The 17,735-nt window shown below is 39.8% G+C and overlaps 1 protein-coding gene across 1 annotated transcript in view; it reads left to right on the top strand.

Moving 5' to 3' along the window:
- The first annotated feature begins 1,273 nt into the window (after positions 1-1,273).
- Positions 1,274-17,735, top strand: part of LOC118797407 (gap junction delta-2 protein) — a 36,738-nt gene continuing 20,276 nt past the window's right edge. The window contains exon 1 of the mRNA XM_036556749.1: positions 1,274-1,549. Within this exon, the coding sequence (XP_036412642.1) occupies positions 1,479-1,549 (71 nt within the window). The 5' untranslated portion in view covers positions 1,274-1,478. The remainder of the gene's footprint in view (positions 1,550-17,735) is intronic.

Raw genomic sequence — 17,735 nt, 5'->3', positions numbered from 1 at the left:
AGAGAGAGAAAGCGGGAAGAAAGAGGGAGAGAGTGGGAGTGAAAGAGTGGGGAGAAAGAGGGAGAGAGGGGGAGATAAAGATAGAGAGTGAGAAAGAGAAAGAAAGAGAGCGAGGGAGACAGAGAGAGAGAAAGAGAGAAGAGGAAGAAAGAGAAAGGAGAGATTGACGGATGAGAGAGAAAGAGAGAGAGAGAGAGAGAGAGAGAGAGAAAGCAGAAAGAAGAGAAAGAAAGGAAGAGGAGAGACAAAAGGAGGGAGATAGAGAATGTGAGATTAGGAGCTTCTCCTATGAACAATTCAAGCACGGTTTTACCAGAGAAGGAGAGAGAGAGAGAGAGAGAGAGAGAGAGAGAGAAAGGGACGGAGAGGGAGGGAGAGAGAGGGAGAGAGAGAGAGAGAGAGAGAGAGAGAGAGAGAGAGACAGAAAGGGGGGGAGAGGGAGAGAGAGAGAGAGAGAGAGAGAGAGAGGGAGAGAGAGAGAGAGAGAGAGAGAGAGAGAGGGGAACGAGGGAGAGTAAAGCCACAGTGACAGAAAGCGCGAGCGGAGTGGAGGAGAGAAGGAGGGGCAGAGTGTGAGAGAGAGAGAGAGGCTCGTAGTGACAGCGGGGTCAGAAGGAAGGAGGCAGAGTGAGAGTGAGAGTGAGAGAGGGAGAGAGAGAGAGGACACCCGGAGGGGAAAAAGAAGAGGAAAGGGGAAAACAGCGAACAAAAAAGGATGATGGAGGGGAAGAAAGAAGGCGGGGGGTAAAGCTGCGGCTCTCCGGTTGCCAGGGCTGGACAGAGACGTGTGAAGACGGACGAGGAGGAGGAGAAGTGTGGCTCAGGGTGAGAGAGAGAGAGAGAGAGAGAGAGGGAGGAATCGTGCAGATGTGTGTACGATGCATAATTGACAGCGTGCTGGCCGAGTCCCGCGCGCGGCTGACTGTGCTCTGCTGGTGCTGCCTGGTGAACGTGCCTGGTGGATTATAACAGATAAAGAAGAGAGGAGGACGCGCGTGGAGAGAAAGGGAGGGTGCCGGGGGTCAGTGTTTGAGGGGACAGCTGGACGGAAGGGCCAAACGAACGAGGGCAAGGTCAGGCTACGGTCGCCTAGGTGAAGCGCTCGAGGAAAATCACGTGGGGGGGCATCCCGGGACAAGGCAGCACGAGACAGGGTCCTGTTCCCTCCACGTTCCCCTCTTTCTCGTGCTTTCATCAGGATAGAAGAACCGGCCAGGCTGAAGATTCCGAAGAACCGGCCAGGCTGACGATTCTGAGGAACCGGCCAGGCTGAAGATTCTGAAGAAACAGCCAGGCTGAGGGTGAACATGAAGAACATGGGAACGTGGACCTTCCTGAAGAACTTGCAGTAGAGGCAGCCTCTCTTCCTCTTTCTCTCCCTCCCACTGCTGCTGCCCTACCTCCAGGGAGACGAGGAGAACCTCACGGGTCCCTCAAGTCAGTAACAGGTTCTTGGTGGATGCCTCCTGTGTCCAGCCATGGGGGAATGGACCATCCTGGAACGCCTCCTGGAGGCTGCTGTCCAGCAGCACTCTACTATGATAGGAAGGTAGGGAAGCCTTTCTTTATGTCTTTGCACTCGATCACCCCTGAACGATGATTCCCAGATTCCCAGCATCGTAAAAGCTCCAGACCACCTGTTCCATTTAATCCCTGCAGAAGACAAGCATACAAAAAATAAAAAAGGCTGGATTCCTCAGAGCCCCTACATGTACAGCAAAAAATGGTGTCTTGTCAAGTAAAATTATCTTAAATATAGTCAATAAATCTAATATTTCTCCTGTTGAGATTGTTGTAAGCTTAATTTAAGATTATTTACCTTATTACTAGACATTTGTACTGGCATGATGATTATGCTTGTTGTAAGAAACGTGCCTGAAACCAGCTAAATTATCTGCCAGTATAGTGAGATCATTTTACTCAATAAAATGACCTAAAACAAGTAAATCATGTCTAGAAATAAGCGAAATAATCTTATAATAAGTGCACAACCATCTCAAAATGGGAAACATTAGATATATTAACGAGATTCAAGATCATTTTACTTGACACGAGACCATTTTTTGCATTGTGGGCCCAAAGTGATTGAATTATTTGTAGAAAATACTGACTAATCAGTCTTTATATATTTTTTTTACTTCATATTTAATCTTAAGTATAATATTTTAAGATTAATAACAGTAGTACGCCTATGATATAAAGGGTTAAGGTGGAAATCTGCTAGAATTTCATAATATGTGGAGTATTTTGAAGAAACAATGGTAAATTCTAGAGAAATGTATTCAATTTTTTATTAAAATGTTTGTTACAAGACAAAATAGCCAAGCCATGAATCAAATCCACATGCCTTTTTTTAATGTAACACTGATAATGCTAAAATAGAGATAAAAATCTGTAAAAATCTGTTTTCTTTGGGTATTATTTTTCCTCTTTGCTTGGCGAATTTCTCTAGAGTAGACAAACCAACTAATCTGTGGAATCCCCTCTTTTAACAGCAGGTTTGGGCTTCACTGTTGCCTTTAAACACCCATTCTATTACTGAATGTATTGATTTCTGCGTTATGAAGCTTTTTGAGCTCGGCACAGATCCATCAGTCTTCTGTCCATCAGTCTATATTAGGTAAAGCTAAAGTGTTGGGTGATCACCAGAATCTAACCTTTCAACCAAGCAGAATTTGCAACAGGGAGCAGCTTCGCTCACACAATAAGCATTTGTATTGTAGATTTCGGTCCATTATGGTGGCTTATAGTGAGTGAGTGACTTCCTGGCTGATCGTATGTCGGTGGGGCTTTGAGTTAATCCCGCAGGCTGAGGGAAGCAAACACAGGCTTCCACTGGCTCAGCTCAAGCCCGGCGGACATTGCTTTAATGGCATGGAAGATAGCAAGACCTCGTGTGACATAGATGACTTCTCTTTTTTTACCCCTCAGATTTTTTTCCATCTTTATATGGTTTATGCTTCATGTTTTACTGTTTCCATTCATTTGTAACTGGCTTTTCTGTGATATGGCTTCTACTGTTTCATTTTAAAAGTGCTCTATAATGTTCATATGATCCACACAGTCATTCTGACAGACTGTAATGCATTGCAGGAAGTGTAGGGGGCGATATGGCTTCTATTGTTTCATTTAAAAAGTGCTCTATAATGTTCATATGATCCACACAGTCATTCTGACAGACTGTAATGCATTGCAGAAAGTGTAGGGGGCGATATGGCTTCTATTGTTTCACTTAAAAAGCCTCTATAATGTTCATATGATCCACACAGTCATTCTGTAATGAACTATAAGAAGTGTAGGGGGCGATATGGCTCCAACTGTTTTTTTGCACCATTGTTATAGTGATTTATGCCATAACAGTCATTTCTTTTTCTGTTTTATGATTTCAACACAAAACAAAGGAGTCAGCTGTCAGTGCTGCCATCCATGATGCTGATGATGACAACATGCACACCCACCGTGTAACGTCGCCCACCGTGTACAGTCACTGCATTAGTCAAGGAAAATAATACTAGAATAGATGGAAAACAGCAGAAGCCAAAACACATCTTGATTTCTGAACTGGTATCTTAGACAAACAATGATCTCCACACCTTCTACAGTCCTTTCAACCAGCTTCTTTGTCAATTCTGGGTGCATAATAACAGAATCACAATATAAGACAAATGACATGGTGCTTCCAACCTAGTATTCTCATGATATTCTCATACAAGCATGAATCTCTTCACTTTCCTTTGTCCATCCAACCATCTCAGTTCATCTATCTAAGTGTAGATTGACTCTCAGCGGGGGGGCTTTGCTCTCCCTGTGCTCATGGCACTGATTTGAGAAGCTCGGTTGTGCTCTGGGAGCATTGAGGAGGTACACTAGCTCTGCTACAACCTTTATAGGTTCTGAATGATCTCAATGCAACAGCACTCATTCACCAGCCTCCCTGCAGCCAGCACTGCTTATTCACACCTCACTGCATGCAGCAGAATTTATCTGTGCTCTCCGATGTGTGATCGTGTGCGTATCTGCTGTGAAACAGGAATGACACGATGCTGTGACCATAATGAGACCCGCATTTGCTTCTCAGGACCAGAACGTGCTCTGTTTCATCAAACTGGTCTCCTGGATGGAACAACATCTTCATTATTTTCTGAATTCTCCCCATAATGCAGTGTGTGAGATATAAACAGAGTGATTCAGAGTGGTTTGGTGTGAAATGGTTCAGATGTCTTTACAGTGGTGGTGATAGGAACCAGGGGTCGCCATGACTACAACACTAATATAGACATTTTATTTACTATCAAAACCACCAGTGAACCTACACGAGTCTTCTGAGTTTATATGGAATGTTGATGATGGAAAATAGTGGGAAAATCTGAAATAATAAGTTTTCTTCAGGGACTATTTTAACCTCACAACGCCCTGCATATTATGTATTCCTCCACGATGATGGGTTTAAGGTCAAAATCTTCTCAAAACTATCATAAAACAGTGTCTCAGTCATCAGGCAGGGAATCCATAACCATTTCATGTAATAACTTTCTTTGAGGGAGCTTTTAGAGGTGGACGTCTGGTTCCTATCACCACCACTGTGAACAATTCTGACTTGGTAAGTTTCTCTACAATGTAGCGTTTCATACCAAACCACTCTGAATGACTCTGTCTGTTTAATTATTTAGAAATTTTGGAAAAATCATTGCAGTTTCCCTTTAAAGCAGAGCCTTATAAGGATCCCTCCATTTTAAAATTTAAGTACTTCCAGATAAGTAGCTTCTATACCAGTTAAAGGTCTTTCCTAGAACCGCACGTCCAACCCGAGAACCACTGAGGAACACTGGGTTCACCAACCGTTCCTAAGAAGAAATTTCTTCTTAAAACCGCAGTTTTCACAAAGACTCTGATTTACCAATGTTTTCTTTTGTGGGATTTGTTCTCAAGAACAGAATCTACACACACTCAAGAGCACAAAGGTGAGAACAGTTCTGCGCTTTAAGAACACGTCATGAATCTGACGCAGACTTTTTCTCAGGATCTTTTTCAAGAACGCATTTAGGAACAAACTTAGGAAGATACTGATGAACGAGGCCTCTTCATTCTGTGAGCCAAATGAAGCGCCCTTTATGTGCCTTGTTGAAAATATGTGTTCATATTCATAGGCCTGGTTCATATTCACACACATTATTATTATGTCATGCCTTAGGAGTATGAGTCTCCGTGTGACTGCTCTATTTAGAGCCGGAATGAGTCAATGTGTTGCTCCAGGAGGACAATGAAGAACAGAATGGCCTTCATGAGCGAGAAAGGGAATTCTGCCTCTCCGCAGATGATGATGCACCGCTTCCTGAAAAGTAGAGGAGAAATTAAAATAAAAAGTATATATATTAAAAAGCAGTGCGCTCTGGACAGATAGGGCTCTTAACTTAGAGACTCAGGAGCATGTTTTAGTTTTTGGAAGTCACAGTTACCACCAGCAATGAAAAAAACTTGATGTAGTTTTTAATATAATTTTTTAAGATTCACTGAAAATAGATTCTACACTTTCAAACCAAACCACATTAGTGTATAAGAGAGGATATTTTATTATGATTTGGTTGATGATGTTGCATGCAGAGTCTTATTTTGCAGAAGTAAAAAAGATGCCTTTACATTCTTGCTGTTTTTATTACATCAAAACAAACAGAAAAAGTCATATAAACATAAATATAGCTGTGTAACACACTATGTAATAAATACATTGAAACAGTGTAGTAAAACAAAAGTGATAACTCTCAAACACAAACTTACTTATTTTAACAAATCATATGAACATTATAGAGCGCTTTGTAACTAAAACAAAAGAAGTCATATCGCCCCCTACAATTTCTGTAGTGTATTACAGTCTGTCAGAGTGACTGTGTGGATCATATGAACATTATAGAGCACTTTTTAAACGAAACAATAGAAGCCATATCGCCCCCTACACTTCCTGTAGTGTATTACAGTCTGTCAGAATGACTGTGTGGATCATATGAACATTATAGAGCACTTTTTAAATGAAACAATAGAAGCCATATCACCACCTACACTTCCTGCAATGTATTACAGTCTGTCAGAATGACTGTGTGGATCATATGAACATTATAGAGCACTTTTTAAATGAAACAGTAGAAGCCATATCGCCCCCTACAATTTCTGTAGTGTATTACAGTCTGTCAGAGTGACTGTGTGGATCATATGAACATTATAGAGCGCTTTTTAAACGAAACAATAGAAGCAATATCGCCCCCTACACTTCCTGTAGTGTATTACAGTCTGTCAGAATGACTGTGTGGATCATATGAACATTATAGAGCACTTTTTAAATGAAACAATAGAAGCCATATCACCCCCTACACTACCTGTAGTGTATTGCAGTCTGTCAGAATGACTGTGTGGATCATATGAACATTATAGAGCACTTTTTAAATGAAACAATAGAAGCCATATCACCCCCTACACTACCTGTAGTGTATTGCAGTCTGTCAGAATGACTGTGTGGATCATATGAACATTATAAATTAGAGCAAAATCTGAGCCTTGAATCCAGTTTCTGGTCCTGGATTTTGTAATTACTGGTATCTCAGACACCAGGTAGCCAGTTATATATCGTTGTTGTCAGGAGAAAAGTTGTATCTCCATTTTTCCACGTTTTTCAGTTTTTGACATTATTTGAAAATACTTGTTACCCTTTACATTGTATGTAAATTTCATGATGAATGGACCAAACAAAATGACCCAAAATGACATGGAAACAATTCTGGTTCCATTGACTTACATTGAAAGTAAAGTATATTTTATCCTTTTCCTGTAAAGTTATTAATTTGGAGATACAAGATTTTCTCACGACAACAGCGACATGTTAGTTAAATTAACCGTTCAGTTAACTACCATTGATTTTGAGGTCACCATCAGCCGCACATAGCATGAAGATGGTAAAACACCACCAGCAGACTAATGTCTGAAAAGGACACGATTAAACAGAGCCAAAGTGTAAGACATATTACAACAGCATTTGAACCATTAAGTTGAACTAAATACAGGCTGCGGAGAGGCGCATGGCATTCTGGGAGTCTTCTACATGCTCCTCTCTGTAAAAGAAATCTCAAAAATGGACCACGGGTCCACGAGTACGAGTCCTGATTGTGGCGACATATGTATGGTCGAGAGAGAGAGAGAGAGAGAGAGCAAGTGAGCGAGTGAAGTGTGTAATGAATCCTATCTACCATAAAGAACACTGTCTACAAATAACTGCACACGACTTCAGATTGAAGAAGCTGAGGGTGAAACCGGTTCATCAGAGAATCGGCTTGTGGAAAGACGCAGTCCAGATGATGAATTCATTTATTTCTGTTTTCTATGGCCCCGAGATTAAAGCTGGTTGCCGAGGCCGCAGGAGTCTGACGTGATCTTGCCTGCTTGAGGCTCACAGCTCAAATCAGCTACTTCATCGTGATTGTTCTGATTTACGCTTTACTGCAGTTTTACATAAATGAGCATGTGGTTTTCATTTGCGAGTGGTTATGTAATGAAGTTTAGTCTACAGTAGGTCTTTCTATGAATCCTAAAATGGAGAGTGCCCTTTATGATTTCTTGTTTATTGGAGGGAGCTTAATTCAGCCATTAGTCATTGCAGATGGGATCCAAACCTTTCATGCAATACTGCTTTCATATGAACCTGTCTGTAATGAATAGCTCGCTCCTGTGCGCTGTCTGCTTCCCTGAGAGGCTGTTTTTCCAAAAAGCATTTATCGTCTAAAGCAGTTCAAACAAAAGGATGAAACACCTAAATAAATGGATCCATTCTATGGATTTCTGTACATTTCTACATGCATATCAGTTCCCCAATCCAGGCTCCGCCCACATATACGTTCTTTCATAGCTACTGTCGTGAGGTTGGACAAGCTTTTAGGGGCGGAGCCAACATATTAGAAGGAGGTATAGTTATATAAACTTAGTCTGTTCTACAGTTTCTCATTAGGCTGAATGAATAACCGACTCTAAATGTAAGTATTGTGATATAAACTGAGTCTGTTCTACAGTTTCTCATTAGGCTGAATGAATAACTGACTCTAAATGTAGGTATTGTGATATGAACTGAGTCGGTTCTACAGTTTCTCATTAGGCTGAACGAATAACCGACTCTAAATGTAGGTATTGTGATATAAACTGAGTCTGTTCTACAGTTTCTCATTAGGCTGAATGAATAACCGACTCTAAATGTAGGTATTGTGATATAACCTAAGTATTTGGTCCATATTGTGCAGCCCTACATACTTATTTTACTGAAACATGTTACTCCTCATTCAGGATAAGTCTTCAAATGGACGTTTCTGTCTATATGCACGTTATGTGGCATACATCACTGAAGACTGTGTGCCTCGGCAAAGCACACTGAAATTGACCTTAGCTTACCTTAATGATGTAAGACAGCGGGACGTGATTGATGGCAGGGTTTATGCTCGCTGAATGCTGTCATAGTGCTCTTTATATCATTTGAGAGAGAAATCTGGCACATACCGCCACTCATCTGAATTCGTTTCAAGTAGGCTCTCACAGCGAAGAGCACAGCGACGGAAACAAAATACATATCAGTTAAACACTGCAGACTCACACACACTCAGACAGCACCACGAGCTTCAGTATTACTCCACAAATCTGAACATAGCAAAATGACTGAATATATACAAAGAGTATCTAATACAGTGTGTCATATAGTCAAATATAGGCACTGCTTATTTAGCGTTCAGGTGATCTGATAGCAGCACAGAATTAGGGATATAACGGCAGATATTCTGTGTTTCTGTCGTAGATGCTGTGTATTGAAATAGTACTTTGGGCTTCCACCAACTGGCCACTTTATTAGAAACACCCATCTTGTGCTTCTACAAACTGGCCACTTTATTAGAAACATCTACCTTGTGCTTTCACTCACTGGCCACTTTATTAGAAACACCCATCTTGTGCTTCTACAAACTGGCCTCTTTATTAGAAACACCCATCTTGTGCTTCTACCAACTGCCCACTTTATTAGAAACACCTACCTTGTGCTTCTACTCACTGGCCACTTTATTAGAAACACCCACTGTGTGCTACCACTCGCTGGACACTTTATTAGAAACACCCACCTTGTGCTTCCACAAACTGGCCACTTTATTAGAAATACCTACCTTGTGCTTCCACTAACTGGCCACTTTAGTAGAAACACCTACCTTGTGCTTCTACAAACTGGCCTCTTTATTAGAAACACCCACCTTGTGCTTCCACAAACTGGCCACTTTATTAAAACACTTACCTTGTGCTTCTACAAACTGGCCACTTTATTAGAAACACCTACCTTGTGCTTCCACAAACTGGCCACTTTATTAAAACATCTACCTTGTGCTTCCACTAACTGGCCACTTTATTAAAACACCTACCTTGTGCTTCCTCTAACTGACCACTTCATTAGAAACATCTAGCTTGTGCTTCCACAAGCTGGCCACTTTATTAGAAACACCCACCTTATGTTTCTATTCACTGGCCACTTTATTAGAAACACCCACCTCGTGGTTCTACAAACTGGCCACTTTATTAACACACCTACCTTGTGCTTCCACAACCTGGTCACCTTAATAGAAACACCTACCTTATGCTTCCACTAAGTGGCCACTTTATTAGAAACACCTATCTTGTGCTTCCACTGACTGTCCACTTTATTAGACAGACACCTACCTCATTAGTTCACTTTGCAGGTAGTTAAGTACTGAGTGGTCCACCAACACATATTATCCAGACAAGAGCAACTCTGATGTAGAAGTAGGGATGGCTAACACAAACTGACCACGAACAGCCTCTGTACTGTTGGAATGGAAAAGTCTGCATGTACGCAATCATAGTTGTAACCAGGAAGGCTCAGTGTTGTTGTGAAGAATGAAATTATCCATTCATCCATCTCTCCTTTCAGTCAAGTGAGCAGGCAGACAATCCTCCAGTCATTCATTGATTCCCTTTCATCGCATGCACATTCATTCACTTACTCACACGGATTAATCCGTTCATGCATTAACGTCGTGACCCACAGTCTGAGGACGGCTGCCATACCCTTTAATTACGCCCCCTGCGTCTACCCACCCGCTTATCCCTCTCTGATTACATCGCCGTGTAAGTTGTGTACTCTGATGTACTGAAGTACAGAAACACCTGCTGATGAGGCTGTTAGTAAAAACAGGACACTGGACGTCTATAAAACTTTTATAAGCCCTTATTCATCAAAGTTGTGTACTTTAATGCATACAAACTAATCTCTGTCTGATTCATTAAACTGTCATATGACTTGGGAACAAGCGGAGATCTGAATGCAGTCAGCTTTGGTGCGTGAAATCAAGCGCCAGCCTACCAGCACCTCATTTACATATCATTTACATGAAGTACGCCCTAATTCATGCAGATGTTTTGTGATGGAATAAAAGGACAGCTCATGAACCAATGGCTGTGCTTGTAGGCGGAGTTTGAGCTGGAGCGGTGAGTGCACTGCTCCCCCTACTGACCAAACTTTGTAGGGCTAGAATTACAACCACTGGAGAAAATTAAATGTGAAATAAACACCTTAGTGTTTTTAAGTTGGTAGATTGATGTGTGTCGTGTGATTATTTTCCTGAGATATCAAATTTAATCGCGGTATTATTGCAGTGTTTGACACTAGCTGTGTTTTATTTTGTTTGTTTTGTGGGCGGAGTCAGTAGTATAACACAAAAGCACAGTGTAATGTGTCTTTAAATGGAACGTAAAACAGGTGCAGCATTTGTTTATATCAGTGAGAATGTAAAATAACTGCATCCCCTTCTGTAGTGCAGGTTATTAGTATGATTGTTTATTTATTTATTATTTTATATTTCTATTCCTTTTATTGAATTATAGATGATATTGCTAATTGTTTTGGTTAGTTAACTGCAAATCAAGTATGTTTTGCAGGTCATTAAATGTTGAAACTGATCAATAACAAAACTGATTTTATCGTCATAATAGCCACTATTCACTCTAAAAATGATGGTTCTTTAAGGGTTCTTTAGTAAAGACAATGGTTCTATAGAACCATGAACAAACGAAGAACGCTTTGCATGCTTAAATGGTTCTTTGCATTGTGAAATGGTTCCTCAGGTTGATGGGGAATGTGCTGTATATGGATCTATATAAAACCAAAAAGGGTTCTTCTGTTGTTATGATGTCAAGCTTGTAATAATAGAAGAACCCTATTCGGTGCTATAGAACCATTTTGAATAAGGTGCTATATAGAACTTTCACGATGCAAAGAACAATTTAACAATGCAGAGGTTTCTTTGAGTGTTCATGGTTCTATATAGAACCATTTTCTTGGCGAAAGAACCCTTGAAAAACCTTTTTTTTATGTGTTTAAGCGTTTGGCTCTGTGTGGTTCCACATTATCAGTGCTTGATGGAGAGAGAGGAACTCGTCTCAGCAGAGGAGAAATATGGTTATATTATATTGTGTAAATCTTTTCTTATACAAATAACAAAACCTACAAACAACAGTGTTGTGTTTTAGTTGTTGGTGCTTGATTTAAAAAGGGACACACATCTAAACTGCATGTGTACAAAACTTGACCTGCATTTTTTTAATCTGTAAAAATGAGATTCTGTGTGGAAAAAGCCTTTTTCCACCACTTTTTGTTCAAAATTTCTTTATAAAAAATGGTTAAGATATAAACGGAGTCATTCAGAGTGGTTTGGTGTGAAACGTTCTGTTTATGAGAAACTTAAGTCAGAACTGTTCATAGTGGTGGTGATAGGAACCAGACGTCCACCTAAAAGCTCCCTCACAGAAAGTTACTACTGAAATGGTTATGAATTGACTGCTTTATGACAGTTTGGAGAAGATTTTGGCCTCAAACTCCATTCATGGTGGAGGGATACATAATATGCAGGGTGCTGTGAGGCAAAATAGTCCCCAAAGAAAACATTTTTTTCAGATTTTCCACTATTTTCCATCATCAACATTCCATATAAACTCAGAAGACTCGTGTAGGTTCACTGGTGGTTTTGGATCGTAAATAAAATGTCTATATTATTGTTATAGTCATGGCGACCACTGGTTCCTATCACCACCACTGTAAAGACATCAGAACCATTTCACCCCAAACCACTCTGAATTACTCTGTTTACATCTCACACACTGAATTATGTAAAATCTTTGGAAAATTGGTGGAATTCCCCTTTAATAGTAGACTTGCTTTCATGCAAGGCTATTTTAGTTCACAGGATTGTTAGCTTGTTTGGAGCATATTTGTATTTCATCTCCTAATTGAATTCAGAGGATTCAGTGACACTCAGGGGAGAACTGTACACAGGAGGTCAAAGCATTGGAACATTTCAGTTCATCACAGCAGTAATGAACAAAAACGGTGTTCATTTTCCCACAGAGAAAACCAGCTTAGAGTTTCTGCTATGGTCATGACTCCAACTACAGAACAACGCACATCTTCAGAGGTCTATTGGCTTCTATTAGCAGTTTGTTTAGGGTCGGCAAGTTTCTGTTATTTTTTCAGGAAAAAAGTGTTGAAATTTGTGTCGGTGGTAATCAACTGTACGTTACAGATGCAGCAGATAGCATTTCATTTAAAAATGCTGGAGTATTTCTTTAACCCTCTGAGGTCAACACACTTGCCCACATGTCAAATTTGATGTTTTTATATGTGCTTCTCCATCTTTGCAGTAATACAGTGTAGTCATTCCCTGAATCTGTAGAGTCGCCCTTTCCATTCCATCTTGAGTTATGAGCCTATGAAGAGGGGCTGAGATACACGTCATCTGCCTCCATCTGTCCATCTACATTCTGTGTGAAACTGACCAATGGACACTTAGGAAATCACTAAGCACTGATCATCATGCCAGAAACCCTTCATTCTTCATTCAGTCCACATCGGAGACACATGTGAAATGGCGTGCAGAGAGTTTACAGCGGCTGAAGTTGCTGCAGCAGTTTTGCAAAGTAGTGATGAAGATAATGAAGCATTTTGATATGAAACATGAGGATCATGTTATATAAAGAGCCTTTAAAGGAGAGTTTAAGAAGAGATGAACAAATCCAGAGCACAGCGGGTTAAAGAAAGGCACGCAGGAGAGAGAGAGGGAGGAGGAAATGGTAGGAGAACAGTAAGAAAGAGAGAGAGGGAGTAGAGATGGAGTGTAAGAGAGTAAAGGAGAGCGAGTGTGAAGGAGATTAGCCTGGCTCTGAAGTGACTGGAGACTTTGTTTGTCTCCTCGGTGCGAGAGCACACTGAGGCCAAGCTCTTAATAGGACCTGAGTCTGTGAGTCAACCAGGCTTACCCAGGTTATAAATGCACACAGCTCGCTGCACCACCCCAGCACAAACCCGCCCTCCCTGCAAACTAGCGTTTCATCACTGAAATGATAACATTCTTAACTCTCTTAATGTTTACTGAAAGTTAAAGGGCCCGTGTCCCTCATATTTCTTGTATATCATTAGGCCCACTTTCAGCTGTGGGCTTTTATGTACCACAAACAGCCATAATCCATTTCTACTGACCATTTTCCAACCTTTCCTATCCCTTATCCTTTAAAAGAATTAAACAGGCTGTGTACATTTAAGACCAATATTTAAATATGAGCTCTGTTCTGATTGGCTGTCCTGCATTGTGCCTCAGTCCTGGCTAAAACACCCTGCATGAATTCAATGGGCTGCAGTCAGAACACGCAGATATGTGTAAATGTGTAGGTGTTTTGTGACATCACAAAAACAATGAATTCAAAACTGGACAGTTTTGCAGCTTAGTTTCCATATATGGACTGTATGGACTGATTAGTGAACCGTACATTTAAAAATTTTAACAGTGTTTTTTAACCTCTTAAATGGTCAGGACCCAAAGTGTTATTACACACTTCTATAACCTAAGAATAACTCAGCCAGTTTGCACTGGAGTCCCTGTAGTAACTGAATAATAAGCCTTAGTATGTAATAAGCCTGGGATTTTTAGAAGTTAATGCTATATGAAACATGAGGGAAAATTTAGTTTTTTGTGGTTATAGGCTTTTTAATACAGTGTGATTTTAATCCAAATAGGTTTGGACCATTTCTGTCGTTATGAAATGTTCACACGAAGGCCATCTAGCTTTGTCAGATGTTTACAAACAAAGTTGAGTTGTGATGTTTTTGACTGCAGCCAACACTGGGCATGGGTGAATCCATAGGTATATATATATACATAAGTATATATGTATGGGTGTATATATATATATATATATATAATATATATATATATATATATATCGCTGCTTTTGGAAGAAAAGCTTGTTTCTCCATTTTTGTCGATTTTCAGTTTTTGACATAATTTGAAAATGCCTGTTGTTCTTTACATTGTGTGTAAATTTCATGATAAACAGACCAAAAGAAACAGCCAAAAATGACTTGAAAAAAAATCTAGTTCCATTGACTTACACTAAAAATAAAGTATTTTTCCTTCTCCTGTAAAGTTACCATTTTGGAGATATGAGGTTTTCTTCCGACAACAGTGATATATGACACATCTTTTTATGTTAAATTCAGTAAATAAACAGTAATTGTGTATTAAACAGTGTGTTCTCTGTAGAGGATAAGTTACTTATTTATTAATATGTAATTTGAGCAGGGGCACTCGAAGTTATGACTGTATACACTATATGTATATATATAGTATATGTATATACAGTATATGTATATTTGTGAACCCTAGTGGGCCTTAAATCAGGCCTGTGCTCTGCTTGGCCGGCGCAGACGGGCTGAATGTAATCCGCGTGCGCTTGTGTGGGTGAGTTAGAACTGTGAGCTGAATCTCAGAGAACAGTAGGACGACAGACTTCAGCCACATCCTGAGAGAATCTCACATCACAGGACCATGAATTTCTGGAGGGCTGAATCTTCTGATACTTAAAAACAATCCACCATCCACACACGTTTATTCCACTGGAAGCCAACGCAGAGTCGCAGAAATGTATGAATCTGTTTTCATCCACATTTTCCTCAAGCTGAGTCCAGGAGAGGAGGGAATATAATAGAGATATTCAGCAGTATTCATTCATTAAAAAGTGGAGAGTTATTATTTTTTGTTTGGCTATAGTACAGGTCCCTCAGGGCCTTCTACACATGAAAAATGCTATCTTGGCAAGTTCAGTCGTCTTAAATCTGGATAATCTTTCTAGTATTTCTCATTATGAGATGTTAAGGTTTTGTCTTATTCCACTGGCAGAAAAGGCCTACACTGCAAAACATCTTAGAAAGTGAAAACATCTTAAATGTATGTATCAAAATTTCTAATATTTCTCATTATCTAGACATTTTTTACTTGTTGTCTGCATTATTTCTCAAACATGAAAAAAGATCTGCCAATAGAATAAACCACTGTAATAAGATACAATTACTTAAAACAATTAAAAAGTTAAATTATCTTATAATATACTTACATCAATCTCTTAATGAGAAATATGAGATAAACTGAATATATTTGAGATGTTTTCACTCACCATTATTTCTTTTGCACTGCAGTGACCCCTGACACTTAAAATAATAATAATAATTTAGTTTTTTATTTCAGAATTTTAGAATAGCCAGCTTGTATTTAAGCAAGAATTGTAGTAATACTCTTATTTTATTGATAAGTTTCAGAAACAAAAGGGTTGAAATCTTAAAACAGCAGATTGAAAATGACCTAATCAGGATTGTTCTCTCTGTTGTATCTAGGTAGATGAGCTGCTCTCCCATTGGTTAGGACTTCACGAGCTGAACTGAAGACCTTACATGTTAGATTAACTACCAACATAATTAGGATATGAATCAACCAGTCATTCTTTGGGACCAATTTTATGAGAAAAAACACCTTCTGGATACGTCACTGACTGTGAATATGAGTCATAGTCTAAGCAGTGTTCCAGTTAGTTGTTAGGAATGTAAAACAGTGCAGTAGTGCATAGTGCGGCAGCTCTATGCAGGACTCTTTACTGAAAGAGTCACTGTAACACTGATGCACACAATATCAGATATGTGATAATGTCTTTTACAAGCTTCAAATGTCTGTGTTTAATCTAGAACAGCTAGAAAATATTCATGAACGATGAACGAATCCTTTGCATGATTAAAGGGTTCTTTGCATCATGAAAGGGTTTTTCAGATTGATGGAGATTGTGTTGTATAGGGTTCTATATAGCACTAAAAAAGGTTTTTCTATTGTTACAATAGAAAGGTCTGTATCTCCAGGGCTCGTTGGAAAGGGCACGTCACATTCTACCGACCTGTGGAGTTCTGCGTTCTCACGTTTCTCTGCTGATCTACAGTGTTTCAAAGATCAGATATTAAACGTTTTTATCTTCAGTTTCCAAAAGACTACAGTAAAACCTCATGTGTGGTTGGAGAGGAAGCATAACACCCTAAAATCCTGTAAAGTTTTAAGTTGGTTACTTTTATTTTCACTGAATTATGGCGCTCTAAATTTCTCTGCCTCTCCGGACTGCGACTGCAGGCAAGGGTCTCGCCAAGGCCTCCTAGGGTGCGCCTAAGTTGGATACAAATTCGCGAGATTCCAGGATCCGTATCTCTGGTTCCCTGAAGGCTAGCAGTGCAATCCAGGGCTTGTTGAAAAGGACACATCACACCCTACTGATCTGTGGAGTTTGGCTACATCATGGGTTTTTAAAGTCAGATCTTTAAAGTTGCTTGTTGCTAAGCACTCCCTTCTCCTGAGGTTTTATTTATGATATGATCAGCGATTAGTCGACGTTGACTCAACTTTAATCACATAACAGTTGGCTATAAAAAAATCTGAAGTTGTGCAAAGTTTATTATCAGCTTTAAAACATGGCAAATCTTTCCGCCAAATAAAGTAGTCCCCTTTAGTGTTACAGAGCCGTAAAACTGTGTGAATATCAGGTTGAGCTTCATTAGTGTTTCCAGATGAAGCTGAACATGGTTTTGTTCAGTCAGTCTCTAATAGTTTGTGGCTGATTCCAGTTTGTTCAGTTGCTTGCTTAGGATCAACAATAGGTTCAGAATTAGTCCTGTGGTCACTCTCCTCTTCAGAGTCTGACCAAACTGGCTGCAGGTCAAATATATCTAATGTGAACATTTTCTGTTTTTGTGCTAAAGTAGAGACCTAGTATTGGTTAGCTACAGCATTAATGAGCCATTACTTGGCAACCAGCGCCCAGCGTAATGATACATGTAGACTGTGTCATTGTTATATCTGTTATATCAATAACATTGCAGCATGATTTTAAAAGCTTTTGATAACAATCGCTTCATCAAAGGATGTTTTATAGATATGGAACTATATTAAAAGTGCATGTTGTTGTCCATGCAGGCCTGAGCGCATTCTCCTATTGTACATGTGGCTCTGTGTGCAGATGTGAGCTGTAAGCAATAGCGGCTGCTGTACACACAAGTCAGAGTGAGGGATGACGTGATTAAACAGGGTGTTGGTTAAACATATCATCTACTGATAAACTGCATAAACTCACGACCCAATCAGCTCTGTACAAACAGAGAACAGTCACACAAGTGTGATTCATATTTTACACCAGTGCAGCCATATATGTAATTCTCTCTGTGTGGCCTTACCTCAGATATTCACGAGTCACATGCCAGTTTGAGTCTTTGGTCTCGAGTTTGGGGAGTTTACAAAGCAAAAAAAAAAAATACAAAAGCAAACCTAATTAAACACCGATCACACGAGTTGTAAGTCGAG

The sequence above is a fragment of the Colossoma macropomum genome, unplaced genomic scaffold, assembly GCF_904425465.1.
Source record: "Colossoma macropomum unplaced genomic scaffold, Colossoma_macropomum, whole genome shotgun sequence".
In the NCBI taxonomy this organism is placed as follows: Eukaryota; Metazoa; Chordata; class Actinopteri; order Characiformes; family Serrasalmidae; genus Colossoma; species Colossoma macropomum.
This window is presented reverse-complemented; position numbering and strand designations above follow the sequence as displayed.